Consider the following 27,910-nt stretch of genomic DNA (forward strand, 5'->3'; position numbering starts at 1 on the left):
GTGCTTTGAGACATCCTCCTGATGCGAAGAGCACTATATCAAATGCAAGGAGTGTTATTAATATAACATTTCCTGGTGCCTTTCATAAAACTGCCTTTCACAGCTAAACCTGTACTTTTCTGTCCTGACTCACGTGGAAACCCATTGCCATGTATAAGAGTATACAAACCAAACTGAGAATTCCATGCATCCCATCTCACACGATAATCCCAGAGGTAGATTATTGGAAGGGAATGCGCACTCCCTCCCTGGAGGGACACATCCTTTATAATTAATCCCGAGAATTATTAGGCTTTCCGAGTGCAAGAGCCAAGGCATGGGGACCCCAGAGTGTGTGTTGGGTACTGCTGGAGTCTGTCTCCCATTGCTCATTCCATTAATCCTGGGGATCAACCTTGTGGATCGAAAAATGATCATTCACTCCATGGCTGTTTATGGCACATTGATATGTACAAATTGGCTGCCACATTCACGCACAAAATACAGTCACACCACTTTACAGTGTATTCTATGAAGCGCTTTGAGACGTCTCAACGATGTTTTAAGACACTATATCAAATGCGAGGATTATTATTATTATTATTATTATCATCATCACCCTTTGTGGTGTGATCTAACTTTTTAACAATGTTAAGTGAATAAAGGATTAACATCCCCGCTCCGACATATTTCCCCAGATACTCTTTCCGAACCTGACAACTCCTTCGGGGATTTGTTCAGGAGTACTCCGCTTGTCCAACCTACTGAAAAGAAAAAAAAATAAATGAGGGTAAGATACATCTTTTCAGCCTTGAGAGCACATTTGCGGTTCACAACGTACAGGTCGGGAAGTGAGCGAATGGAGTTAAAATTGACATTATGTCCAATAAAGTGTCATCTGGAGTGGACAGTTGGGGCCCCATTAAAAAAAAAACGTACTGTTGTTCTCCGCGTCCTTGAGCATCTGACAAGTACGTGAGAGACCGGGAACAGTCTTCGCAGAGAGAGAGAGAGAGAGAAAAAAAAACAAGTGAACATAAACATCTTACGTCAACTCGGCTTTTCAATTCCTGGATGGCAGTCCCCAGTGCAACCTGTTTAACCCCAGAGCTCACTTACCAGCCCGGATTTGGCCAGAGAGAGAGAGAGAGAGAGACAACACAACACACACACACACACACAACACACACACTGCCTACAGGCAACAACACCGGATTTAGGAAACACACACACACAACACACCACACACACACATGTGGGGGCACAACACCTGATAAAAAGCACTCCCGGGGCCAGTGCTGCGGTCATTGGGGTAGAGTCGTCGGTCAGTGCACCGGGTGGCAGTGCGACATACATACACATACATACATACGCGTACATACACACACACACGCACACACACACATGACACTGCAGAACATGCCCAGCGCCCGCGGCTTCGCGCTGCTGCTGCTGCTCCTCCTCCTCCTCGTCGTCCGCGTCCCGGCGCTGCCGAGCGCCGCGCGGGGCTTCGCGCTGCACTACGCGGTGGACTGCGCGGCTCCGTGCGACGGGCGGACGGCCTGTCCGCGCACCGCGGGCTGCAAGAGGACGGTGCTGGACGACTGCGGCTGCTGCCGGGTGTGCGCGGCCGCCAGGGGGGAGGTGTGCTACCGCACCGTGGCCGGGATGGACGGGGTCAAGTGCGGACCCGGACTGCGCTGCGCCTTCGACAGCCAAGAGGACGACTTCGGGGATGAGTACGGGATATGCAAAGGTACACGGGGAGGGGGTGGGAGGGGGGAGAGGGGGAGAGGGGCTTTATTTTAACCTCTCGTCTCTCCCGAGTTTCTCTCTCACTCACTCACTCTCTCTCTCTTTTTTTTCCTCCTATATATATATTTTTACAAATCCATGGATTTCGGCCGCAGTCTCTCCCGCGAGTTTCCATTGGTTGGGATTTTGCTTTTCGAGCGCATCGCTCTCTCTCTCTCTCTCTCTCTCTCACTCTCTGTCTCTCCGATGTGGGACATGAAATGACTCGGCGTCGCGACGTGTGTCGAACGCGTGTCCGTTATTAACTGGTCTGGAAAATACTACTACTAATACTACTACTACTACTACTAATAATACTAATAATCCTCGCATTCGATAGAGCGCCTTTCACGTCGGGAGGACGGCCCCGAAGCGCTTCGCAGAACACACCGTGAAGTGAACCGACTGTATATTTGTGGGGCGAACGCGGCGGCCGATTGCGCACAGCAATGCCCCACAAACCGTCGTGGATTGAAAATGACCAATTTATTATTGTTTTGGGTTTTTTTTTTGGAGGGATTATTATTAGGCTCTGTGTGGAGTGAGGAAACTTGCCCGAGGTTTGGCCCCTGACCTGCCGGGGATTGAACTCAGGTCTCTCGCTTGCAAAGCGAGTGCTCTAACCGCTGAGCTACAGGACTCCTACGCACAATGTCAAGCGCAATAAGAGTGGCAAAGGTTCAACAGTCACTACACACGCAGCGATAAGCAGTGAACATCATAACGTACATTAATATCTTTAATTCAGCAACTGCAAGAGTGTCCGACAATTGGGCATATGTTTGTATAGGTGTTTCCTGGCTCATCAGACACAGTGTGGATCCTCGATTGCAATGCAGGGTATAAGCACTGCTCTGTTACTCTTGTATTCGATATGTAAAAAACTACGTTGCGTTTGTGATATTACCACATTTAAGTAACATTAGCCGACACAGGGTGTCAAAAAGACAACACAGAGCATCCAGTCCTGCAGTCAGTTCTCTGGGATAAAGAGTACATATGCCCTGAAACTCAACACATAATTAATAATAATAATAATAATATGTATTGTTATGTGGGTTAGAATTAAAATGCTTAGTCCACCTCAGAACAGCACTTTTGTGCACTGCTGGACATCGGTGGCGCTTTTGACTAGTTTATTGAACAGAAAGCTACTGTCAATGAACAATTATTAAGCGGGCGTGGAATCGTATATCGAAAGTTACAACAAATCTGTGCAAGACCTTGACAGCGGCTGTACTGATGGGCTTCTGAAAAAGGTCGTGATAAGCAACTAAGTTTGAGAAAGGGTGCCAACATATGTGATTTGACCTGTTTCTAAGGGATATGATTTCTTGGTTAAAGATTTATTAAGCGGTTTATCTCCCTCACATGTGAATACAGTTACACATCAGTGGGAATACCTATTGATTTAACATTGATATTTTGGTATTACTGTTTCAGACTGTCCCTTTGGAACCTACGGCCTGGGCTGCAGGAAAACATGTCAGTGTATGCTCGACATCTGTGACAGAGAGACTGGCAGGTGTCTGAAGTTCTCCTTTTTCGAAATTCTTGAAGGAAAATCTGGTAATCGGCGGAAAACTTCGCTTCAGTCAGGTAGCGCCTCATTGCTGCGAAATGCATCATTTCCATCACTCACAATGGCATTTAATAATAATAATAATAATCCTTGCATTTGATATAGCACTTTTCACGTCTTCAAGACATCTCAAAGCGCTTCACAGAATATGCTGTAAAGTGAATTGACTGTATATTTGTGGGCGAAACGCGGTAGTCAATTGCGCACAGCAGTGTCCCACAAACAGTCGTGGACTGAAGTGACCAATTTATTATTGTTTTTTTGAGGGATTATTATTAGGCGTGTTATTTGCAAATTACTGGCGCAGGGAATTAATTTTCAGTGTAAAAACAGAATTTTGAAAATTGCAATAAGGCAATTTGCAATAATCTTTGAAAACATTGAGGTTGATTTTTTTGCAGTTGCAATTCTACTTAAAAGGCAGAGACTATTTAACGGAATCTCTATTTTTGACAGAAAACGAGCAAGGATCGGGATATATCGATAACGCCTTAAAGCAAGATTTTCTTAAAGACAAAGCAAACAGTTCGAGTGAGGAGAAGAGGTTAAACCCTCGCTGAAATTGGTCTGGACATTAAAAGGAAAGAAAAACAACCTGACTGTAATTTACATTATAACACAATTGTTCTACAGTATATTGTATTTAATAATATTCACATGGACCATTAAAAGTGTTGTTTTGTACAGAACTGTATAGATCAGGACAATTGTTTATAGCTGCCTTTTATGGTTTTGTCACACACATGGAAAATGCCTTAAAGTGTATTGGAGGTTTCTTGATTTCTTTCATAATATTACTCAATAGCTAAATTAACAACATTTCAAGGTAAAGTGGTGAAAGAGTTCTGAACATTGCAACCTTATAATAATAATAATAATCCTTGTATAAGATGTAGCACCTCATCACAGAACATACTGTAAAGGGAACTGACTGTATATTTTGTGGGTGAAACTTATAGATAATGCTTGGGGGAGAAAAGAAAATATATTCTCTCAGTTCAGCAACTATATATCTGCTAATGAGTTTGTATAGAGAGTAATGATTGTCACAACCGGAATATGCTATCTAATAAGAGTTAACCTGTTGATACAGAAGAGATTTGTCCCAGAAAACTTCACGAATGGAAAGACGTGACATTAAATCATAGACAATTCTCATCCCTCCTTTACAAAACGTCTGTTTTCCACCGGCCAAACCTGGGGTTAGCTACTTTTGTCAGTCAGCAATCTGTTTGGAATGTATGACCCACTGCAGTGTTAAGGCAGTTTAGTTTGCTAAGAAGTAGTATAGAGTTTTATAGATTTTTCAAATATTGTAAAGCAAGGCATTCGCTATGATCTAATCATTGATAAAATATGTATATTTGTGCGACAGTTTGATATTAAGTACTGTACGCACAATGTTTTGGTTATTATTTGTGGGATTTGTTGTCATAAGTCCTTCATGGTCTGAGATAAAGGCACAACACTGTTAAAATATACAGAAATGTAAAATAACAAGATACGTGTCTATTGTAATAGGTATGGTAAGAACATTACATATCTGAACATTAAAGTAAAAAATCGTTGTGAAAGACTATGATAATAAAATAAAAATTCTCTGTACTTGAAATTACACCTGACTCAGATTATTGGAAGACATTTTTTCCAGTGTTGAAAATCTGGCCTAACACCTTTCAAAGGTTATTTTTGTTGCCAACAGAACTGAGAAAGGGCTGGCGCCATGATGAGGACACGGCCAGGTTCGAAGAGGACACACAAAGTGTGAGTTAGCTAATCCCCAAACGTTGGGTTTTATTAGTTTGCAGAGGAGGTGAGAAGGAAAGCAAATGACTCTAGTTTGAGGCCCTGTTAAAGCATGGGTTTATAAAATGAATAAAGCCTGCAATTCATTGATTTTGGCCTTGACATGAAGTTACACTGAATGATTAAAACATAGTTCAGCAAGAGGCTTGGAGGGGTAGGCCTGACCTAAGTAAAACATTTCAAATATCAGACAAAACAATCAAATCTAGTATTTATTATAACACTCCAAACCCCAGGGATAATATAGGAACATAGGAACTGGAGGCCATTCTGCCTGTCCAGCTTGTTCCCACATTATGCCAGATCTGGTTTCATTTTAACTGGTTTAGCTCCAATGTTAATATCCCTTCGTTTTAGATTCCTTTACCAGAGGGAAGAGTGGTAAATTATTTTCCATATTCTAAACACTTCAGTGCCCTTAAACAGCCTTACCCTTAAACAGCCTAATTTTATCCCACGTTTACCCAATGTTTCCATACTTATACTACAATAATAATCCTTGCATTTGCTGTAGCGCCTTATCACGCTATTGAGACGTCTCAAAGCGCTTCACAGAATACAGTGTAAAGTGAATTTACTATATTTTCTGGACAAAATAATGTGTCGTGGATTGAGTGACAATTTTTTTTGTGTGGAATTATTAACCCCAGAAAGCAATCTACCAATCCACTAATAATGTCCAAATAAGTGATCTTAAATCCCATTGTTAGGTTAGTTGTCGCATTTCAATAAACATTTAATAATGAGTTACTTGATCTCAAGCCATGTTTTAATTTTCTCAACAAAACTGCAAGGAAATGGAGTGGCAGGTTATGTTAATGTGTTTAGAAACCCATAATAGTCTATGGAACAAGCGAGTGTTATGAGGCAGTAACACATCAAGCTATTTAGACGATGCTGACAAATCACAGAAAGCCTTTCCTTAAAGACACCATCTAATTAATTTGTGTTATTCCTGTATAGTACACACAATTGCACTTGGCGTTGGCCAGTTTATTACATCTTCCACTCTTACTTTGTCATGTTAGCAGATGTTTTGGCCGAATGAAATCGCCTGATCTACACCGAAGTATTGTTAGATTTGACCCCACTTCAAGTAACTAGGAAATAAATCACTTGGTACATGTTATGCATACCACTATAACAATTATTCAACAATATTCCGTAACACGTGTTATACAAATGTTATTCAGGTGTTATTCCTGTATAGTATACACAGTTGCAGTTAGCAGTGGCTAATTTATTATATCTTCCACTTTTATTGTATCATGTTAATAGATGTTTTGGCTGAAAGAATTTTGTGGTAGGCTTGCTTCAGCGATAAAATCATCTGATCTAAACCTAATTATTGTTAGATTTATCCTCACTTTAAGTCACCGGGGAAGAAATCACCTTGCATTTGTTACATAACTATAATATTTTCACAATTATTCAGCAATATTTCACAACACGTGTTTTTCGCATCCATAATAACTGTTGTTTTTCCAGGTGTTATTGTGTTTAGAGTTTTCCAAGCGACTTCCTTTTAGTACAAATATTATTGAATAATATTATTGTGGAACACCACTAGAAGTTTTTCGGACAGTGCTGGGCTATTGTGTTGTACAGCATGAGCACGTTTTAAAGTGTACAGTGCAAATAGGTTGTGCATCCTAAATGTCTTTACAATATGGTTCCTGCAGACAATGATACACTGATCAGTAAACGCTGCTGTGTCAGGTTCCACATAATCGGTGATTTACAATGATCCTGTGCTCATCAGATAAGTCAATATTTTTAAATTAAATGCACTCACATGTTTTGCACTTAATACTTTTTTTATATTGACTACATTACACTTGGGAGTCTTTGCAAATGAACAGTTACAACATAAATCGTGTCTGGCTCCTGTTGATAAAGGTAAGCTAGTGACCATTTGTTTCCTTCCACGCATTGAGCATTAGGTACAGTTTAAATTTCTTCCAGAATCCCACAGCTCAGAGCTGATCGATTTGTTACTGTACTGAGGTGTAATTTCCATAGCTTTGGCCGCCACACCATCGTTACCCTCTGCTCTAGTGTAGAGCCGCCTTGGGAATCCAGAGCATTTTCAGACTTGAAATTTCCCTCAGGACTTCACCTGCCGATAATACCTTCCAGCCCATCTCTCTCTGTGATAAATCCTAATTCCTAACCCATTTCAGGAACCAGTCTTTCTGAACTACCAGAGAAATTGGACTCATTAAATAAGCAGCTTGCAGCTCTTTCTTTTTTAAAAAAATATTTATCCAATATATATACATATATTCTCTTTTTCAACATAATATAGGCTTTTACATGATTTTAGTCCTCTTTCAGACAAAGACATATCCTTAAACCAGTCCACTCCGAGTTAGGTTGTGTTAACTCGACTTCTCCTCATTCCCAAAGGCAACTTTTATTTCTGCTGTCCTGTCCAGCCTGAAGAAATTGTGCTGCTTGTGTTGCTTGAAACAAGCAATTACAGGATGCAGCTTAAAGAGACCGCACTTCAGGTTCAAAACAGATTTATTTATAATTTAACATTTTAGAGATGCCTCCTGATTGATTTAATACAAAAAAATATTTTTTTGCGTTGCAAAGCTATGAAAAGTCAGGCTGCCATCTGTCAGTAGAATCGCACGTTGTGTAAATGAGATTATTGGATGTTAATCATATTTCCAGGCAAATATTAAATAACATTTATTTTTCAAAAAAATATATATTTGCACCTGCACACTCCAAAAGCATCTATTTTTATCTTGCTGTGCGCTCAAACATCAACAAATGACTTCCTTTCCTTCCTGACTCCTGTGAAATTGATCAGTTTCCCATTTTTGTTGTGTCCTTAAACATCTCTACCAGCGTTTGGGAGTCTGCTGTCTCGACTCTCAGTCATCATCAAGACAGGATTATTGGCATTGAATGGAACACAAACACAATTTAAGATTGTTAGCTCACTTGGAAATCATTTAGTTTCGGCATTCAGACCTGGCACCCGGTGTATAAATTGATGAATGTCCTTTAAAATCTACTGGTGTATCCACTTCACTTGCTATTGACTGTTAATCTTGTGCCAATTCAATCTGGAAGATACCCTTTTCACTGAATAAACTGGTTTAAGTGGGAAAAAATCACATCAGTGTTGTATTCTGTTGTTTATAGTTTGGATAATGGATCGTGCGGGGGAATCCATCTCAAATAAAATTTAAACTGGTCTGTCAGCCCATCAGACCAAGAGAGACACTAGCAGGTTAAAGATAAGAAAATATTTGTACTCTGCTGCTCTTGTTTTGTGTCCCCCCCTCCTTCTATTCTGAAGGCATTGACTCTTGGTGTGATATGCCACAGCCACTACTTCTCCTTCAGTTATTTCCCCCCCATCTGTTCATGCTTCATGTGAAAGCTTGGATACTGAGTGTTAATTGCCTATTTTCACTATGGGCTATGTCACTATTCTCACTCTACATCCACACACGCGCAGTTGCCACCGTTTGGCGATCCCAAAATGTGCTGGAGTCTAACCAGTTAAAACCGCACAGCTTGCCATTGAGGGCACTGGTTGGCAGGCTTTCCCGCTGGTTGTCCAGCTAGAACTATCCTACCTGTTAGGGCTTTAGTTTGCAGGGTTAATAGGAGCGGTGTGGGAAGAGTCCCTTCCCCCAGTGACTGGTCTGCCCTTCCAAGTCCTGCTGATGAGTCAGGCTGGCTGTGCTGTCATCAGTAGTGACCTGGAATACTGTGTACCCGCCTGACTCAGGAAATGGAGTACACAGATCCTCTGGACTATCTACATTCTGTTGCCAAACATGTCACTTTGGAGCCAGTTCAGCTCCAAGGAGGCAAAGCTCATCTCCCTCCCCACTCAAGAGGATATTCATGATTTAGTCAAACCAACTTTTACAGTCCTCGTTCATAGGATATGGTATCCTGTCTCTACTAAACAACAACAACAACACGGTCGAAAAGGAAGGTTTTCAGACAGAACTTGAAAAAGGGGAGAGGGGGGGCAAGGTGGAGGAATTGAGGGACAGTCTTCCTGAGTTTTGGGGCATAGTGGCTGAATGCGCAAACTCCAATGGTGGAGCGGAGGGTGCGAGGGACAAGCAGGAGGCCGGTGCCAATCAAGCATAGGCGCCAGGTGGTGGATTGGGGAGTGAGGAGGTTGGTGAGGTAGGGGGTGCCAGGGAGTGAAGGGATTTGAAAATGAGTGTGAGGATGTTGAAGACGATCCATTCGGTGATGGGGAGCCAGTGGAGCCTGGCCAGAACTGATGAGATGTGGGTACTGAGTTTGGTCCGGGTCAGTATGCGGGTGACAGAGTTCTGAATGAGCTGGATTTTTTGAATAGTGGAGCTGGGGAGACCAGTGAGGAGTGCATTTGAGTAATCCAGGCGGGAGGTGACAAACGCATACATGAGGGTTTCAGTTGCATTTGGGGTAAGGTACAATTAGAGGTGGGCAATATGGCAGAGTTGGAGGAAGGCGGTCCTGGTCAGGGACTGGATGTGGGGAAGGAAGGACAGCTGGGGGTTGAACCGGACGCCTAGATTGTGCACTGGTTCGGTAAGTCTTACGGAGAGGCTGGGGAGATTTAGGAGGTCAGATCCGTGAAGATGTTGATGGGAGCTAAGGAGTATGGCTTCCCTCTTGTCCACATTCTTGTCCACAGCTGCAGGAAGTTTGCACTCAACCAGGCTTCGAAGCTACATTATTGTGGTGTGAGTGATATGTTGTTGAATTGGATGTGCAACTTCCTCACAGGATGTACATACATGGGTGTTTGTTTCATCATAACACTTATACATGGGATCATCTGAAAGTAAACTTAATCTTCATCAACAATAACATCAAACTTTTTTTGCCAATATTGCTATTTTTGCAGTGTTTAATTCCCCATTTGAATGTCAATAACTGAATCATTGTAGGCAGTTAGACGGAATTGGACAGTAGGCAAAGGGAATATGTTTTCCTAAGTCAAGCCAAGATCGCAAGAACTATACCAAGTGCATTGCATCAATTTTCATCAATCAAAAAGTTGGTAAGAATTTACAGCTTTAAACATCAATTTCTTCCCAGGTGGCCAATTCCCTCAGATGGTTGTGTCACCTGGGATAAACAAGTAAAATTTGTGGGCTGGTTTTAACCCACAGGGATGTGTTATGAAGCATGACAAAGTTTACCCCTATGTATTTTTTAAGATGATGTTCAAACTCTGAATTAATGACTGAATTATGAACCAAAGACTTTGGGAATGATTAAGAAAATATTAAAACCAAAGATGCAAAAGGGCATTTTTTCTTACCTAGACTACTTCCTTTATTACCTTATTGTATCTGTCATTTCTATGTTAATGTCCCTGATGATTTTGCTTTTACGATTCCACCTAATAGATTGTTTCAGGCATTTATCACTCTTCAAGTAAAATGTTGTTCCTAATATCTATTTTACTACTTTAATTACATGCATCTTCACTCTGATTTAAGATGAAGTAATATTCTAGGTGCAGCCTAACTATACCATTTAATATTTTATTTCTAGACTACTTCTCTAATATTTCCTTGTACTTCAACCCTTTTAAAACAGGGATCAGTCTTGATTACGTGTTGAGAAGTCTGGACTTGTCCATTTCACAGCAGTCACATTCTCCGCATCTATCTGGGTTGACAGCAGCCACTTGGGTCAATGCTGTGATATCCGTTCTTGTTATAGTTGCCTCCAACTGAACAAACAAACAGATTTTTAATTGCTGTACATACAAATGCTAATCTGAGTCTGATATTTCTTGGCAAACAAGTCATGCATTTATCAAACTAGTTATCAAACAGAATCATGGCATTTATTCTCAATGAAAATTCTGGGAAATGCACACGTGGGAGTTCGAAACAATATTTTCTGTTTTGATACAGAAACTGTTTTTCACACTCAGAAAACAGAATAAATTCTGAAAATGTTCCATTTTATCCATTTAGATATAATCCTTTGGGAGGGCTGAAAGACAAACCATAATACTAATATACCCTAAATCACATTAAATATTTGCATATGAACTGTAACAAAGGATCAAGACTAAAGTTAGTAGCTCCATCTGTGCCCGACTTTCTTTCCTGTTTCTTATTTTTAACTTCCTATTCTGGGCTTCCTATTTTGGACTTTGTCAGGCTTCCTTTTTGTTTCCCATTTGGCGTTTCACCTCCTTGTAGAATATTTATTGTCTTCGATGTGATGAAAATCTGCTAACCCTAGTCTACTGCATAAAAAAATGTTAGGCTCTGCTCACTGAACTCTCTCAACTCACGCAAGCAATCAACTTACGCAAAACATACTTGAAATCCAAGATGTAAATATCCTCCTTTATGGTTAAATAATCAAAGAAAATTAGTTAAGAACCTCAACAAATTCACAATTAGGTTCTTTGCACCAATTGTTTGTTGTTATTAAGGTAACAAGGAAAAGAAAGTACTGAAGACACAGGATAAGTACATTATGTTGGATAAGTAAATATTTATTAATATAAAAATATTTAAAGAATGTAAACAAAGTTTCAGGGATAACGACTGCATTAGGCAGGGATGGGCAGAAACCAAATCTAGACCTTAACATTTTGAATCAACTTTCAGGATGAAGGTAATTATTTGAACTGAATTCATTTGAGGTTGTATTTCTGACTGCATTTGGATTGAATTCATTTATTTTCATTGATTTCTGAGGAGAACAATGGGATTATTCACAGAGCTTTAAAATACGAGGAGAGACCTAAAGAACTTACTTTGTTTTTAAGAGAAAGGAGATTAAGATATGTGATTCTGATTTTAATCTTATGAGAAGAATAAATCATGTAGATTCACTCAAGTTATTGTGATTATGAACCCATGAAAGTACATGTGAACTAAATTGACAAATCTCAAGCATCACCTTCTTTCATTCATCTTTATATCAAACAGTACACCAACACTAAATACTAACCAAGGTATGCACAAAATCAACTGAAAACACCCCATAACATCCAAATTAAAAATATACCTTCACAATTTATGTTGAAATCCATATCAATAATCTCTGATGCCAGAGATCAACATTAACTGGATAATATTGGCAAATATCTATTTTATTCATTATCAATGATGTGGACCAATGTAAGGAAGGCTATTTATTTCACTATAATTTGTATATCTAAACTGATATCATCAAAAAGGAAGCATTGTATAAATAAAACAGTGTAGAAAGATATGATTCAGATCTTTAAAATATTGAGAGGCAAAGATGCTATAGATGCAAGCAAATAATTTGACTTGGCCATTAACCCAAACTAGAGGACATTAAATTAAATCTAATAAGATTCAATCTAAAATAGAGATGAGAAGAAGTTTCTGTCTATTGAGAAGTGCGTGTGTGGATCAGGCTACTGACAAAAACAATAAAGCCTCTTAGGTGAACACCTTCAAAAAGAACTGGGAACATATCAGATGGCTTGAAACATTATTGGACGTAAAACAACAACTTGCATGTATATAGTTCAAGTACAATAATGTTGTGGAGCGCTTCAAAACAGTGGAATTGAACCCCTAACATTGGAGAAGGGGAGATGACCAAAGGTGTAATTAAAGAGGTAACTTTAAGGAGGGATTTAAAGACAGAAAGAGAAGGATGAGTCGGAGGATAAATGAGGGTAGTCTGGGGAAGGGATGAGTTCACTGGCAGAATAACCTTTTGAAGTTCCATGCTTTCTTATGTTTTTTATATGCTCCCACATTTAGCAATTGGTAGTCCTGGCAGGACTTAATAGGGCTTCATTGCCTAATGCCATGAGGTCAAGTCTACGGGGTGTATAAATGTGATATCACACAAGGAAGTATTGCACGTAATCTGTGACTCAACCAAACCCCCAAGTTCAAAGCAGGTTCTGTGTGCTGTCAAACTTAATCCCAAATAATTGCTATCCATCATCTTTGCATTTAACCGAATGAATGTCTCTTGGAAATCCCACAAAATAAAGTCTTGTCTCTGAAAACATACCGCCAGTATTGGTGGAATTATTGCCAGCCTAAGACCTAAGATATATTGTGTGGACACGCTGCCGACAAAGATTGTTGTGATATTGATTTAATATGCAACTATAAACAGAGATCTGTTGTTCCAATCATTAAATGATGTGCATGTTTATTACATTGACAAATATCAGTCAGATCACAATGACCCAGGTTTATTAATGATGTGGTAACTTGTTGAAAACAGTATTTTAGTCGCTAGTGTTTTCTTTTCCAGACACACATATTTACAAGTAAATTTGTGTTTCGGGCATAAAAAGTATGACAGTAGTTTTACATTCATTCCTCTGTGCATCTGGTTTTAATTTGCCGACATTAAATTAAAACATTTGCCATTTTTTATTTAGAAAAAAAAAGGTCATATTTTTCTTCTCCTTTGCAAACCTGAATTTTATGAAAAAAAGGTTTTACGAATTTCTGCCTGGAGAAATGTACCTTAAACCCATAGGCTCCCCCACCCAACTCAGTGTGAATAAATCCAGGTGTTTGTCATTTGGGGATTAAAGAATAATTGTGAAGTTAAACATTGCAAGTTTTCCAGTATTTGGAGGGTATGGGGGAGAGAGAGAGACAATCCGTACAAGAGGTTGGTATTACTTGGTTGTTTGTATTTCTCTTGAGAACCTAGATGTCAGGAGTTTACAACTAAACAATAGCAAATCAAAAACAGGAAACTGTTGGTGAGAAATACCCTTATCTTCCTGCAAACCCGCGTCACCGCCGTCCCTGGAGATTGAGATGCCAGAACACCAGGGCTAAATACTTGTGATTTCATAGGAGAACATGCAATAGTGTTTACACTAAACCAACAAAAAGGGATTGTTAACTTCACACATCAACATAACAGGAAATGATGTTATGTCTGGATCTTTCACAGAAAACAAGTGTTTGGCTCTAAATAAAGTAATGATTTCTTGTAAGCAACTATTTACAGTTCACAAAGAAATCTCGGGGTTAAAGATCGATTGTTTTGTCAACTTATGAAGAATGAGTCCCTTCTTGACTCAACTGCCTCAACATAAAGGAAACCAGAAACCTAAAAAAAATTAAAAATTAAATTGCTTTTGAATTAGACATTGATTTTGTTTTAAAAATCTATAATCTTAGTGTTGGCTACACCTGCACAATGACATAATTTCCATTATAGATAGAGTTTTATGTTAGGAAGGATGGAGCTGATAACATATTTCTAAAATACTGTATTAAAATAAAGAATGAGTCCAACATTTTTAAAATTCAAAACATTAAGATAGCATTCAATGTGGTTTTATGCCAGCATTTGATGTTTATAAAATATAACTTTGTCCTGACCCAGATATCTAGATGCCAGTTGTGTTAAATATTTGATATGAATTGAGCTAAGTAATGAGGAATGATACCAAGGTCTAGATAGACTGTAAATTTGTATCACAAGAGCCAACTTTCTTAAGTATTATTAGAGAACATCTGATGGGCAGCAGGTTATCTTATGTTCTCCACAGCACACTTATAAAGTAAAAGGTTGAACTACGATAAAGAAAGGCAATCTCCATGGCATCAGATATTTTACTCCCACTAAATTCAGTGAAGGGCATACGAACATAACAATTGCTAGACGAAAGAAGACCAAGGTGCATCCAGTTCATCTTCCACCATCCTGGCGGTCGCATAACATTTGGCACACGTCATGTCCCAAATTATATACTGTAAACCCACGATATTATTTCCTAAAAGAAATCTATCTAATTTGCTTTTAAAAAAATCCACACTTTCTGCTTCCACTGTATCCCTAGGGAGCCTGCTTCATATATTCACTAATGGCTCACTAAAATAGTGTTTCCACATATTGTTTTGAATTTACCTCACTTTAATCACAGGCCGTGTCGTCTGGTTCTGCTATTCTGGACAAGACAAAACAGCTTATCGTGGTCTACTAGGTCTCAAAGAAGAACTAACAATTAGATACTTTTTCTCTGTACGTATTTTTATTTCATATGATGACTGAGTTTGGGTTTCACAGTTCTTCTGGTTACTAGGTATGTTTAGTCAATCACTATAAGAACATATGTAGAAATAAAAACAATAGCGCACCAGGTTACCTTTCCCTGTTGGTTAAATATATGTGCTGGAGCTGTTCAGATCAGTTTAATCTTCTTCCTGTATTGTCACTCTGCCCTTCTCTGGATTCAAAATTACTTTAGTTTAAAGTTCCACTTGTTTAGAGGAATTGTTCCAGGAACATTTTCTGGATGATGAAAGAACTTACTCTATAATAGAAGCACCTTTATATATTGCATAGTCCGGTCTGTACTGCATGTTAAATCTAAATCCAACGTTGTGCTTTGAAAAGGCTAATATGAAGGTTATCATTGTACCCTGAATCAGATAAGAATAAATCCAACATCTATTTCAAAGTCTTGGAAGTAACATAAAACCTCTCTCATGTAAAGGAGAGATCCCCAGTGCCATGCATTGCTTCTCTGTTGAAAGCGCTGCAGATGACCAAGCTGGCAGGAACCTGTGCCAGAGACAAAACTTTCTGTGTGGTGAACTGTGGCCCCAAATTCCACTTAGTCTTAGCCTACAAAAAACCATTGTGTCTCACAAGTTAAGATCACCACGGATTTGTGGAAAATTCTTAAATTTAGCCTTAATTTGGAAGCCAATTTCGATGATTCCCAAAAAGAACTGATACCAAATTAACATTGAATTTCAGAATTTTTCACAATTCTGCACAAATTTAAAATGTAAAACTGCATGGTCTTATATCTAAGATGAGGTGAAATTTCGAGCCTCTGGAAGCTTCAATGAGTCTCATCCTGACAACTGAGCTAGGTCTTAAATCTTGGCTTTTAGGTGCAAAATTGTCTCTCCATTTAAGATTACCAAATTGATCTTGTACTTTGTGACAGAATTTGTTTTGTCTTCTATTCCCCAGCCCACTCGGCTTGGTGATTTTGCTCCATCTGACTGTAATTGTTAGTACTAAATATAGAGCCATTCCATTTCCCACCATCTCCTTAGGTGTCCGTCTAGCTCAGTTAGTAGCACTTTTGCCACTAGAAGGTTGTTGAATCAAGACTCATGTTGGGACTCTGAACTCAGGCTGACACTCCTATGCAGTGTTTGGGGTGTGCTGCATTATTGGAGGTGCTGTCCTTTGGACGAGACATTAAACAGGTTCCCACCTGCCTGTTTAGGTGTATATTAAAGATCTTGGGCACTAATCGAAAAGTGAATGGAATTTCTCCCTGTGTCCTGGGCAACAATCCTCCAAATAAAATTGGTCTTTCACTTCATAAATAATAAAAATAAACCTTGCATTTGATATAGTAACCTGTTCCAGTCAATCATTATCCTCTATGTTTATCCACTCGTGTTTCCATATTCAGAAGGAGATATACATGCAGGATTTGAAGTTAAATAAGGTTATAATAAAGTCCCTGCATTGAAAATTTACTGAAGATGTGCTGATAAGTTTGCTAATTCTTGTGTAACAGGGTTTACATTATTTTGTTTGTGATAGAGGAGAGAAAATGCTGTTGGCCCCACCAAACTATACAGTCTACAACATTTTCTCAGATGTTTAGGGAATTAAAGAAAAAGGATGTCCTCATCTGTATTGAAATGTAACCCTTGTGTTTTGATATCTGTACTGAATCTGTCAAAGATTTGCTGTGATTCTTCAGATGCAAACCAGAAATATTACCATGCACGTGGTCACCTCCCCCAGTTTAGTGTCCAACCCTGTCACTGTCCAGCGCACCAAGATACTATCCTGCATGAAGGGTGCTATATAAATGAGAGTTGTTGGTTGTATTATCATTTGAGGAAAGTAGCTCAGGTCAGGGGCAGCGGCCAAATTACAGACGCCAGGACTGGAGGCAAAGCAGTTAGTTAGTTGACAGCAAATGCTACAGCTCCTCCTTCTGGTAGCTTTCCAGCACTGATACTGTATGGACTGTTATTTTCTGTCATTCCAATGTTATGCTGGTAAATCCATTTGACATTACCTAAAATCCACTTCTGTTTTCTACGGAGAAAAAAATGGTGTAAACATTGTGCTGAATTTTGAAAAATAAAATGTTCATTTGTGACACTGTAGCGACATTGGACTTTGGTGCACAGTAACCCGGAAAGAATTTAAGAAGTGTTGTTCTTACAAAAATTACTCAAAACTGGCTTCAAAGTTAAAGCATAATTTAAGGATGTGCCAATTTCTGGACACTTTAAAATTCTAAGAAAATTCTAGATGAAATCTCTGCTCCTCCATTTTTTCTGTTCATAAGAACATAAGGAATACTAGACAAAAAAAAGACCAAGACTCATCTAGTTCGCCTTCCATCTTCCTTGTGGTCACATGCGCATATGTCCCGAACTACCTATGTACTGTATCCCATAATCTTATTTCCTAATCTGTGTTTAAAGGAATCAACATTTCCTGCTTCAACCGTCTCTCTAAGGAGCCTATTCCACAGGTTTACTATTAGCTCACTGAAATAGTCTTTACTTAGATTCGTTCTGAATTTACCCCCCAATCGCAGGCTGTGTCCTCTGGACTAGTTGAAACAGCTTGGGAGAGCTCTTGGATGTGCTGTAGAACGAAAATGGAATTGGATTCCTGGAGGAGAGGAGGGAAGAGTTTTTAAAGGGAAAATTTAGTAGAGAGAAAGGAACATCACCTCAGAGAGTCAGATATTCTTAGCCACTTTCAATTACATAAACAGATTTCGATTTCTGAAAAATATAAATGAATAAGTAGAAAAACATAACCATAAATAGTTTGATGATTAAAAAAAAGCTTCCAGGCATAGATAACATCAGTACAAGAAAATCTGGGTTAGAATAGCTTTAACAATTTGTTCTTTTATGATATTAAGATATTTATTGGAACTTACGCTGGCATTTAATATAAAACACAAAAATACAATAAATGTTAGAATTGCAAAGAGAATTGTGAATCCTCACAGGTGTATGTTCCCCTAAAATATAGATCATCTGGTCTTGACTATTTTAGCAATCGTCTGGCTTAAAGTTATTCTATGCACCAAGATAAAAAAAATTCTTCACTTCTGGCCAGCTTTAAGCAATGTTAATGGATGAAAGATTTACTGATCCTTCATTTATGACTAAATACAGTAGAATCATAGAATGTTACAGCACAGGTCACATTCAGTCCATCAAGTCTGCATCCTGAAGGCAGAGTCAGCGTCACCATGGGCTTGTTTATATCCTAGCGCTACTCATTGAGGACCTGCATTAAGCATTTGATGTTGAGTAGATATAGACATAATGGGGACTTGGACCTCTAAAGCATGAAGGTGACTGGCTTGTCACAGGCTGTCACAGTCTGTTCCTCCCACCACTCTGAAGCCAAATGTCTGCCAAATATCTCATCAGGAAATTTGGAGGTGTTATCTGGAGTCCAGGTGATAGGTTTCCACATCTGTCTGACCAAAACAAAAGTGTGCGCTGGAGTTTTTCTCCCACTCTCCTGGTTGCTCCTCATACCTTTTATTATTCTTTCAAGCACAATATTAATCTATGCATTCAATACAGCACCTTATCACATCATTGAAGCTTCTCAAAGCATTTCATAGATTTATTTTAAAGTGAAGTGACTGTGTATTTTGTAGACAAACTGGGCAGCCAATTTGCACACAGCATCTATCTAATTCCTTTTTAAAATAATTTATGGACATTTACGCAAATGAGTCAACTACCACAACAACAACTTGCATTTATATAGCGTCCTTTACATGGGGTAGCATCCCCGAGTGCTTGACAGTGGCGGAGTCTGACTCTGAGACAGGGAGAGAGAAATGGGGGTGGTGACCATAAGCACAGTCAAAAAGGAAGGTCTTTAGACAGAATTTGAATGTGGGGAGGGAGTGGGCAAGGCAGAGGGATTGAGGGAGAGAGTTCCAGAGCTTCAGGGCGTAGTGGCTGAAGGCACGGCCATCGATGGTGGGGCGGAGGGCACGAGGGACGAACAGGAGGGTGGAGCCCACCTTAAGATTTATTAGCTTAAGAGTTGTTCCATTAAGACTTACATTTATATAATGTCTTTCCCATAAAAACACTTCTCAAAGTGTTTAACAGTTAGAGTGGTGGTAAGAAGAGTGACACATTTAGAAATGATCAAGTCATGGGTTTTATCAGGAGGTGTTTTGAAGATAGAAAGATAGGTAGAAAGACACAATGGTTCTCAAAGAGAGTTCTTATGGAAAGAAAATATAGGTGCTGAAGATAGAAGATAGTTATGAGTAACTTTAATTCCAGTAATCTAACTGCAAGGTAATCTAAGTTTCTTTGGATAATTGCTGTTGATAAAGATAAAAGAACAAAGTTTTAGAGACTTTTTCAGCATGCCTCGTTAACAATATACCTATTGTACATGTACATGTACATTCATATACATTCTTCTTACATAATTATTATCTTGACTCTAAAATATTTAGGTTGCTGATGTTGACAAAACAAAATAAAAAAAAGTTACTGATTTTCGTTTGAGTTTTCAGGTAGGTTTAGCCAGGCTTATTTTATCAGTCAAATCTCATCATTATTTATATACTTATATTTTTAATTGTGTTACTCCTGTCCACAAGACCTACACCCTCCATAAACACTGGATTTTGTCACACTCACAAATAGATGGATGAGACAGACATACATCAAATATTTTCTTTTACCTTTAGATTTCACAACAATAAAATGATCTGTGTGTTTCAACACGTTTCAGTATTTAACAGCTCAATGACTTAAAAACTATTCTTCTAACATACGGGCAGCTGGAGCTTCTGGTCTTGGATATTAAATGAAATGAAAAACATAGCTTTCTGGTGGATAAACCTCAGATTTAGAAGATTAAAAGGTAAAGAAAACACCCAAACAGTCATTTTTTGCTGCTTACGTAATCATATATACTCTACGGCAATCAAAGTCTTTGTACGAATTAAGTTGATTCTTTGAACCATTTATCACCCTATCCTTAGATTTTATTTTTTTTCCTAATTACAAATCTTTGACCTCAGAAAATAAGTGAGAAATGACTTAGAACGTGAAAAAGTATAGTGTCTGTAAGGATAATTTAAGTATAATTGACTCTTCAATTTCTTGGAACTTTGAACCATCCAATGCAGAGTTTATAACGTGCTTTGAGTTTACTAGTGTGTAAAAATAGTTGTCTTGTTTATCCATGATTCCTCTCTGGACACTCTTCTCTCACCCCCTCTTCATCTGCCCCCCAAGTTCACTCTCCCTCAGACCTGACTGCCTCTCATGATCTACTCCATCCCCTAATTCCAAAGGGATTGTCCCTAATTCTTGAGGCTAAGATTTCCCCACCCCATTTCTCACCAGTCTTGAAGAAAGAAAGGCATTTTATAGCACCTATCACATCAAACTATCTCACAAGTAATTGCCATTAACTGTATTTTTGCAATCTCCAATTTGCAGCAGCAAAGTCTCAAAAACAGCAAAGTAAATGACCAATTAATCACAAGGATTATTGACAGGATACAGAGAGACTCTCACTTCTCTTTTCAAATATTGTTTTCTTTAATGTCCATTTGGAAGCAAACAGGTGGGACCTCAGTTTACATCGCACACAAGCTGGAAAACATAGGAAAGAGTCCTGACTGAACTTGTATGAGTAGAGTACCATGGCTGAACAATAAGGGGAGTATTGAGATGAAGGGAATCAGACCTGTGTATGCTGATACATCTCTTTGTTCAGTAAAAGAGTATACCTGTATTTAAATAAAGTGATTTCTGCGCTATATGTTGTAACAACCTGAAGCACAATGAGCTCAAGCCCTAATTTGGGGCTTGAACCTTAACAACAACAACAACAACAAAATTAGATTTATAGAGCGCCTTTAATGTCGGGAAGATGTCCCAAAGCGCTAACGTTCTGAAGCAGAACCAAAACTGCTACCACTGTCCTGTAGCTTAGTGGTTAGAGCACTTGCTTCACAAGCAAGAGGACCTGGGTTCGAGTTCTGGCAGGGCGAAACGTTAAGCAAGTTTCCTTGCTCCACACGCCTCTGTTTACCTAGCAGTAAATAGGAATTCAGTTGTTAGTCAATTGGCAGATTGCTTTTCCAGGGGTAATAATTCCTTCAAAATAAATAAAAATAATTTGATCACTCAATCCATGACTGTTTGTGGGACTCTGCTGTGCGCAATTCGCTGCTGCATTTTGCCCACAAAAAAACACAGTTATTTTGCTTTACTGTATATTCTGTGAAGTGGTTTGAGACATCTCGAAGATGTGATAAGGTGCTATGTCAAATGCAAGGATTATTATTAATATTATTGAGCTAAGATAATGTAGATAGCGGGTCAAAACGTGCAAACTCTTTTATGAGCAGCAACCTGATAATTCACTAAAGAATGTGAAAATGTCAATTTTATTGAAGCAGATTGCTGTCTGCTTCAATAATTATCTTCTAGATAATTTGTTATTATGTTCCTATTATTTGATGAGTTGAAGTCTAGCATGGTTTCAAACACTTAGTGTAACACTCCCAATTTACTGGAATATACCCTGAAAGCATTACTTCCATTGTTGGGTGGATCTGCAAAATGTGACTTTATTATTGCATAAGTAATAATAATAATAATCCTTGGATTTGGTTAGAGCACTCGCCTCATAAGCGAGAAGACCTTGATTCGGTTCCCGGGCAGGGTGAAACCTTAGGCAAGTTTCCTTATTCCACACGCCTCTGTTTACCTAGCAGTAAATAGGAATCCGGCAGTTGTTAGTTGATTGGCAGATCGCTTTCTGGGGGTAATAACCCCTACAAAAAAATAATGTCCCACAAACAACCGTGGATTGAGCAACCAATTGTATTTAGGGGATTGTTGACCAGGACACCGGGAGAAATTCCCTTCTCTTTTTCGAGTAGTGTCATGCCCTTGCCTGGTTCGATTCCTATCTCTCTCATCGTCTCCACTTTGTTGCCTCTAACAGTTTCTCCTCCAGCCCCCACACTGTCACGTCTGCCGTCCCCCAGGGCTCTGTCCTTGGCCCTCTCCTCTTTAATATCTACATGCTCCCCCTTGGTGACATCATCCGCAGACATGGGGTCAACTTCCACATGTATGCGGATGACACCCAACTCTATCTTTCTGCCTCCACCCTCAACTCCAGGACCACTGCTGTCCTGACAGACTGCCTGTCGGACATCAAGTCCTGGATGAGGGCAAATTTCCTACAGTTGAATGTGAACAAGACTGAGGCCCTCCTGATTGGCTCGCACCAGTGCCGCAGCACCTCAGGCTCTGGCAACATCAACCTCCATGGCTGCACACTTCAACTCACCAAGCCAGTCAGGAACCTCGGTGTCTTGTTCAACCCTCAACTGTCTTTTCTTCCCCACATCCAAGCCATGACCCATTCTGCCTTCCCTCACCTCCATACCATCACCTGACTCCGCCACTACCTCACCCTTCAGGCCATTGAAACTCTTGTTCGTGCCTTCATCACCTCCAGGCTCGACTATGCAAACTCCCTGCTTGTCGGTCTTCCCAACTCCTCCCTCCACAGGCTGCAGATAATCCAGAACTCTCCAGCCCGTCTCCTCTCCTGCACCAAACTCTATGACCCCATCTCCCCACATTCTCGCCCGACTCCACTGGCTCCCTATCCTTCAGAGGATCCAGTTCAAGATCCTGGTCCTCACCTAGAAAGCCCTCCATGGCCTCACCCCACCCTACCTCTGTGACTTCCTAACCCCCTACCAACCCGCCCGCTCCCTCCGCTCAGTTGGCTCTGGTCTGCTTCACGTCCCCAGACCCACCCGCCCCATCATTGGCGGGAGAGCCTTCAGCCACTCTGCCCCCAACCTCTGGATCTCCATCCCCCAGTCACTCCGCACTCCGCGAGAGACCTGAGTTCAATCCCCGGCAGGTCAGGGCCAAACCTTGGGCAAGTTTCCTTACTCCACACAAGAGCCCTAATAATAATCCCTCCAAAAAAAACCCAAAACAATAATAAATTGGTTGTTTTCAATCCACGACGGTTTGTGGGACATTGCTGTGCGCAATCGGCCGCCGCGTTCGCCCACAAATATACAGTCAGTTCACTTTAGGGTGTGTTCTGCGAAGCGCTTTGGGACGTCCTCCCGACGTGAAAAGCGCTATATCAAATGCGAGGATTATTATTATTATTACTATTATTATTATTATTATTATTATTTATTATTATTATTATTATTATTACAGGAGGGAGGGGGCGCCAGTGAGCAGAGCTGCAGTGATGGGCGGGGCGGGGGCGGGGCGTGGGACAGACACATGGACAATAGGGAGGGGGCGTGGCGGGGGGAGGAGACGCGCTCACGTCACGGGGGGGGGCGGGGCAGCGTCTCGCTGGGGTTTGATTGACAGCGGTCCCCGGCGACAGTGCAACAAAGCGGCGCCGTGTGCGGAGCGGAGCTGAGCGGAGAGGTGCAGTGCAGCGGCGGCGGCCATGTACCCCCCGGGGCTGCCCAGCCCGGGGCTGCTCTGCTGCCTGTTGGTGTCCGCAGTCCGGCTCGTGTGGGGAGGTGAGCGGTTGCAGTCCGGCTGCTGAAAAAGGGGACTGGGAAGGCAGTATCCCCCCTCCCCTCTCTCTCTCCCCTCTCTCTCTCCCCTCTCTCCCCCTCTCTCTCCCCCTCTCTCTCTCCCCTCTCTCTCTCCCCCCTCTCTCCCCCCTCTCTCCCTCTCCTCTCCCCCCTCTCTCCCCTCTCCTCTCCCCCCTCTCTCTCTCCCCTCTCTCTCTCTCTCCCCTCTCTCCCTCCGCCCTCTCCTCCTCTCTCTGCCCCCTCTCTCCCCTCTCTCTCCCCTCTCCTCTCCCCCCTCTCCTCTCCCCCCTCCCCTCTCTCCCCCTCTCTCTCCCCTCTCCCCCCTCTCCCCCCTCCCCCCCCTCTCTCTCCCCTCGCTCCTCTCCCCCCTCTCTCTCCCCTCTCTCCCCCCCTCCTCTCTCCCCTCCCCTCTCCCCTATCTCTCTCCCCTCTCCCCCCTCCTCTCTCCCCCTCCTCTCCCCCCTCCCCTCTCCTCCCCTCTCTCTCCCCCCTCTCTCTCCCCTCTCCTCTCCCCCCTCTCTCTCCCTCCTCTCTCCCCCCTCCCTCTCCCCTCTCTCCTCTCTCCCCCTCTCTCCCCCCTCCTCTCTCCCCTCCCTCCCTCTCCCCCTCTCTCTCCCCCCCTCCTCTCCCCCCACTTTCCATGGCTCCAAAAAAAAAAGGTCCCCTTTTGCAAAGCGACTCCACCGAACGATTTTTGTTCGGTGTTTCTGTTTTTTTTTTCCTCCTCCCTCCTCCCTCCTCCCTCCTCTCCTCCTCCTCCCTCCTCCCTCCTCTCCTCCTCCTCCCTCCTCTCCTCCCTCCTCCCCCCCTCCTCCCTCCGTTGCGCTGTCGTTCACTTTGTTTTTATTTCCAGCGCATTGACTTCCAAAGTTGCGCGTTCGCCATCCGTGTGTCAGGGTCGCCCTCGAACCCCCCCCACACCCCCACACACACACCACCCCATCACCACCCCTCCTCCCTCCCTCCATCCCTCCCCCTCTGCTTTAAAGGTCGAAAGGATTTGGGACAGTTGTTGTGTTTGTGGATGGATCGCTGTTGAGCAGCAGAAGGAGTCGGTGCAGTCGGGAAGGTTTATTGGTGACGACAATGTTCTGATTGATTCAGTCAGGAATGAAGGTTGTGCTGCAGCAGCAGTTTGCAGTGAAGTTTCCAGTGGATTTCAACGTGTGCCGTTGCACGACAGTAAAATAGAGACTGTGCCACAACCAGTCTCTGCGTCCTTTCCCTCCGCTGTATGTCTCTGTGACACCTGCTCGTGGTTTGCTGCAATGCTCCCAATGTCAGTTGATCCAATGCATCCAAGATTTTCCCTATAGCTGTGTGCATTGTGACAATAACAGTTGTGGAATTTGACCTTTTACATCATGAGCACAGCTCAAAAGCGCTTCCCAAGGATTTACCTTAAGATGCAGTCACTGTTTTGCAGGGTTAGCATATTATTCCTTGGATTCACTGCCGCTGGGTAGTGAGGTTTGAGTGGTAAGACGTGCTCCCATTTGCGGCAAATCTGACATGCTCTATGACATCTTTCGGACAAATCTGTGAGGCGAGTGTTTTACAGCTTACAGTTGAACATTGAGGATTACACAAGACAAGCGGAGCCAACGTGTAGGGTTTTTCATTGTATTTTATGGAGTCATGCCTCACAGTTGTGCTAACATGGTTCAGGGCACATGACTACTTTAGTTTTAGAAACCAGCAAAATAAAGCTAAAAAACTCATTAAGAGCGAGAAAAAGGAGTATGAGGGTAAGCGAGCCAGGAACATTAAGTCTGATTGTAAAAGTTTTTATAAATATATTGAGAGGAATAGCCTCGTGAGGGTAAATGTAGGTCCACTACAGTCAGAGACGGGAGAAGTTGTAATGGGGGACAAGGACATGGCAGAGTCCCTAAATGGGTACTTTGCATCTGTCTTCACATTAGAAGACACAACAAGTCTGCCAACAATAGAGATGCACCAAAGGGATAAGGACAGGGAGCAACTTAGGGAAATTTTCATGAGTAGAGAATTGGTGCTAGGGAAACTGTTAGCACTAAAAGGTGACAAATCCCCTGGTCCGGATGACTTGCATCCCAAGGTTTTAAAAGAGGTAGCTTATGAGATAGTGGAGGCCTTATGTCTGATCTTCCAAAATTCCTTGGATTCTGGAACAGTCCCCATGGATTGGAAGATCGCAAATGTTACACCACTATTTAAAAAAGGTGGAAAGGAAAAGATGGGGAACTATAGGCCAGTTATTCTCACATCAGTGATAGGAAAAAAATTAGAATCGTTGATTAAGGATGTGGTAGTGCAGTATTTAGAGGAGCACAATATAATTAGGCCAAGTCAACATGGCTTTACAAAAGGGAAGTCATGTTTGACAAATCTCATAGAGTTTTTTGAGGACATTTCCAGTAAACTAGATAAGGGTGAATCAGTGGATGTGGTCTATTTGGACTTCCAGAAGGCATTCGATAAGGTGCCGCATAAAAGGTTAGTCCAAAAAATAAGGGTCCATGGAATTGGGGGGAGCATATTAACGTGGATTGAGGAATGGTTAACGGATAGGAAACAAAGAGTAGGGCGGGATGGGATCAGTCCTTGGGCCTCAGGTATTTACCATCTACATCAACGATCTAGATGAGGACATCGAAGTTAATATATCTAAATTCGCGGATGACACAAAACTAGGAGGAAGTGTCAACACAGAGGACAACATTAAAAGAATACAGCGAGACATAGATAGGTTAGGTGATTGGGCAGGTAGGTGGCAGATGAAGTATAATGTAGGGAAGTGCGAAGTCATCCACCTAGGTAGCAAAAACAGTAGAGCGGGTTATTTTTTAGAAGGGGAGAGATTGGAATGTGTTTGCGTTCAGAGGGACTTGGGTGTCCTTGTACACCAATCACAGAAAGTTAGTCTGCAGGTGCAGCAGCAATTAGGAAGGCAAACGGTATGTTAGCATTCATTATGAAAGGATTAGAGTATAAGAGTAGGGAAGTCTTGCTGCAACTGTATAGGGCCCTGGTGAGACCACACCTGGAATACTGTGTCCAGTTTTGGTCTCCTCATTTAAGGAAGGATGTACTCGTCTTGGAGGGGGTGCAGCGTAGATTTACTAGGTTAGTGCCAGCGATGAAGGAGATGAGTTATGAGGATAGGCTGACCAATTTGGGCCTATATTCTCTAGAATATTAGAGTCCTGTAGCTCAGTGGTTAGAGCACTTGCTTTGCAAGTGAGAGACCTGAGTTCAATTCCAGGCAGGGCGAAACCTTGGGCAAGTTTCCTTACTCCACACGTATAATAATAATCCCTCCAAAACTAAAAACAATAATAAAAAAAATTGGTCATTTTCAATCTACGACTGTTTGTGGGACATTGCTGTGCGCAATTGGCTGCCGCGTTTGCCCACAAATATACAGTCAATTCACTTTACAGTGTGTTCTGTGAAGCGCTTTGGGACGTCCTCCCGACGTGAAAAGTGCTATATCAAATGCAAGGATTATTAATATAGAAGCATTAGAGGGGATCTTATAGAAACCTATAAGATTATCAAAGGGCATGATAGAGTAGATAGTGGGAGATTGTTTCCCCTGGTTGGAGAAACTAAAACCAGGGGTCACAACCTTAAAATCAGAGGCAGCCCTTTCACACTGAGTTGAGGAAGAACTTCTTCACTCAAAGGGTGGTGAATGTATGGAACTCACTACCCCAAAGGGCTGTTGACACTCAGTCCTTGAACATATTCAAGACTGAGATAGATTTCTTATTGCAAAAGGGATTAAGGGATATGGGGATAAGGCAGGGTCAGGTTATTAGCTGGAGGTAGATTAGAAGATCAGCCATGATTGAATGGCGGGGCAGGCTCGAAGGGCCGAATGGTCTATTCCTGCTCCTACATGTTATGGTACTATAGACTTAAGGCTAATATTACCCATATTTTCAGATGTTTCATATTAATTAAGGGATTGGACTATTCTAATTGATCCTAACATCCTTTTAGATGTCAATACCGGCAATCTCTTCCATGAAATATCCCAGAATCGCTCAAAGACCTGAATCCTTTATGAATATCTTCAGACAAATATCATTTCAATAAACATCAATTTGGTCGACGGGGGAAGATTGAACAGGAAAGTGTACTGCTCTTTGAAGTAGTGTCATGGAATT

General features: G+C 41.3%; 2 protein-coding genes across 2 annotated transcripts in view; both read left to right on the plus strand.

The window, feature by feature from the left end:
- The first annotated feature begins 701 nt into the window (after positions 1–701).
- On the plus strand, positions 702–4,957 carry esm1 (endothelial cell-specific molecule 1). The gene is made up of 3 exons (XM_042339894.1): positions 702–1,735; positions 3,217–3,372; positions 3,812–4,957. Exons 1-3 carry the CDS (start codon positions 1,054–1,056, stop codon positions 3,913–3,915), a joined length of 942 nt encoding a protein of 313 aa, XP_042195828.1. The 5' UTR covers positions 702–1,053; the 3' UTR covers positions 3,916–4,957.
- An 18,702-nt stretch (positions 4,958–23,659) lies between these two features.
- The window catches only part of cspg4ba (chondroitin sulfate proteoglycan 4ba), a 58,870-nt gene continuing 54,619 nt past the window's right edge, over positions 23,660–27,910 (plus strand). The window contains exon 1 of the mRNA XM_042331866.1: positions 23,660–23,735. Within this exon, the coding sequence (XP_042187800.1) occupies positions 23,660–23,735 (76 nt within the window). The remainder of the gene's footprint in view (positions 23,736–27,910) is intronic.

Source organism: Callorhinchus milii, unplaced genomic scaffold (assembly GCF_018977255.1).
Source record: "Callorhinchus milii isolate IMCB2004 unplaced genomic scaffold, IMCB_Cmil_1.0 Scaffold1, whole genome shotgun sequence".
NCBI lineage: Eukaryota > Metazoa > Chordata > Chondrichthyes > Chimaeriformes > Callorhinchidae > Callorhinchus > Callorhinchus milii.

Bases quoted from the DNA above. Each gene is read 5' to 3' on its own strand.
- esm1 (XM_042339894.1), top strand. From the start codon at position 1,054: ATGGCAGTCCCCAGTGCAACCTGTTTAACCCCAGAGCTCACTTACCAG. The intron at 1,736-3,216 runs GTACACGGGGAG...TTACTGTTTCAG, and splicing joins TGAGTACGGGATATGCAAAG to ACTGTCCCTTTGGAACCTAC. The intron at 3,373-3,811 runs GTAGCGCCTCAT...TATTTTTGACAG, and splicing joins GAAAACTTCGCTTCAGTCAG to AAAACGAGCAAGGATCGGGA.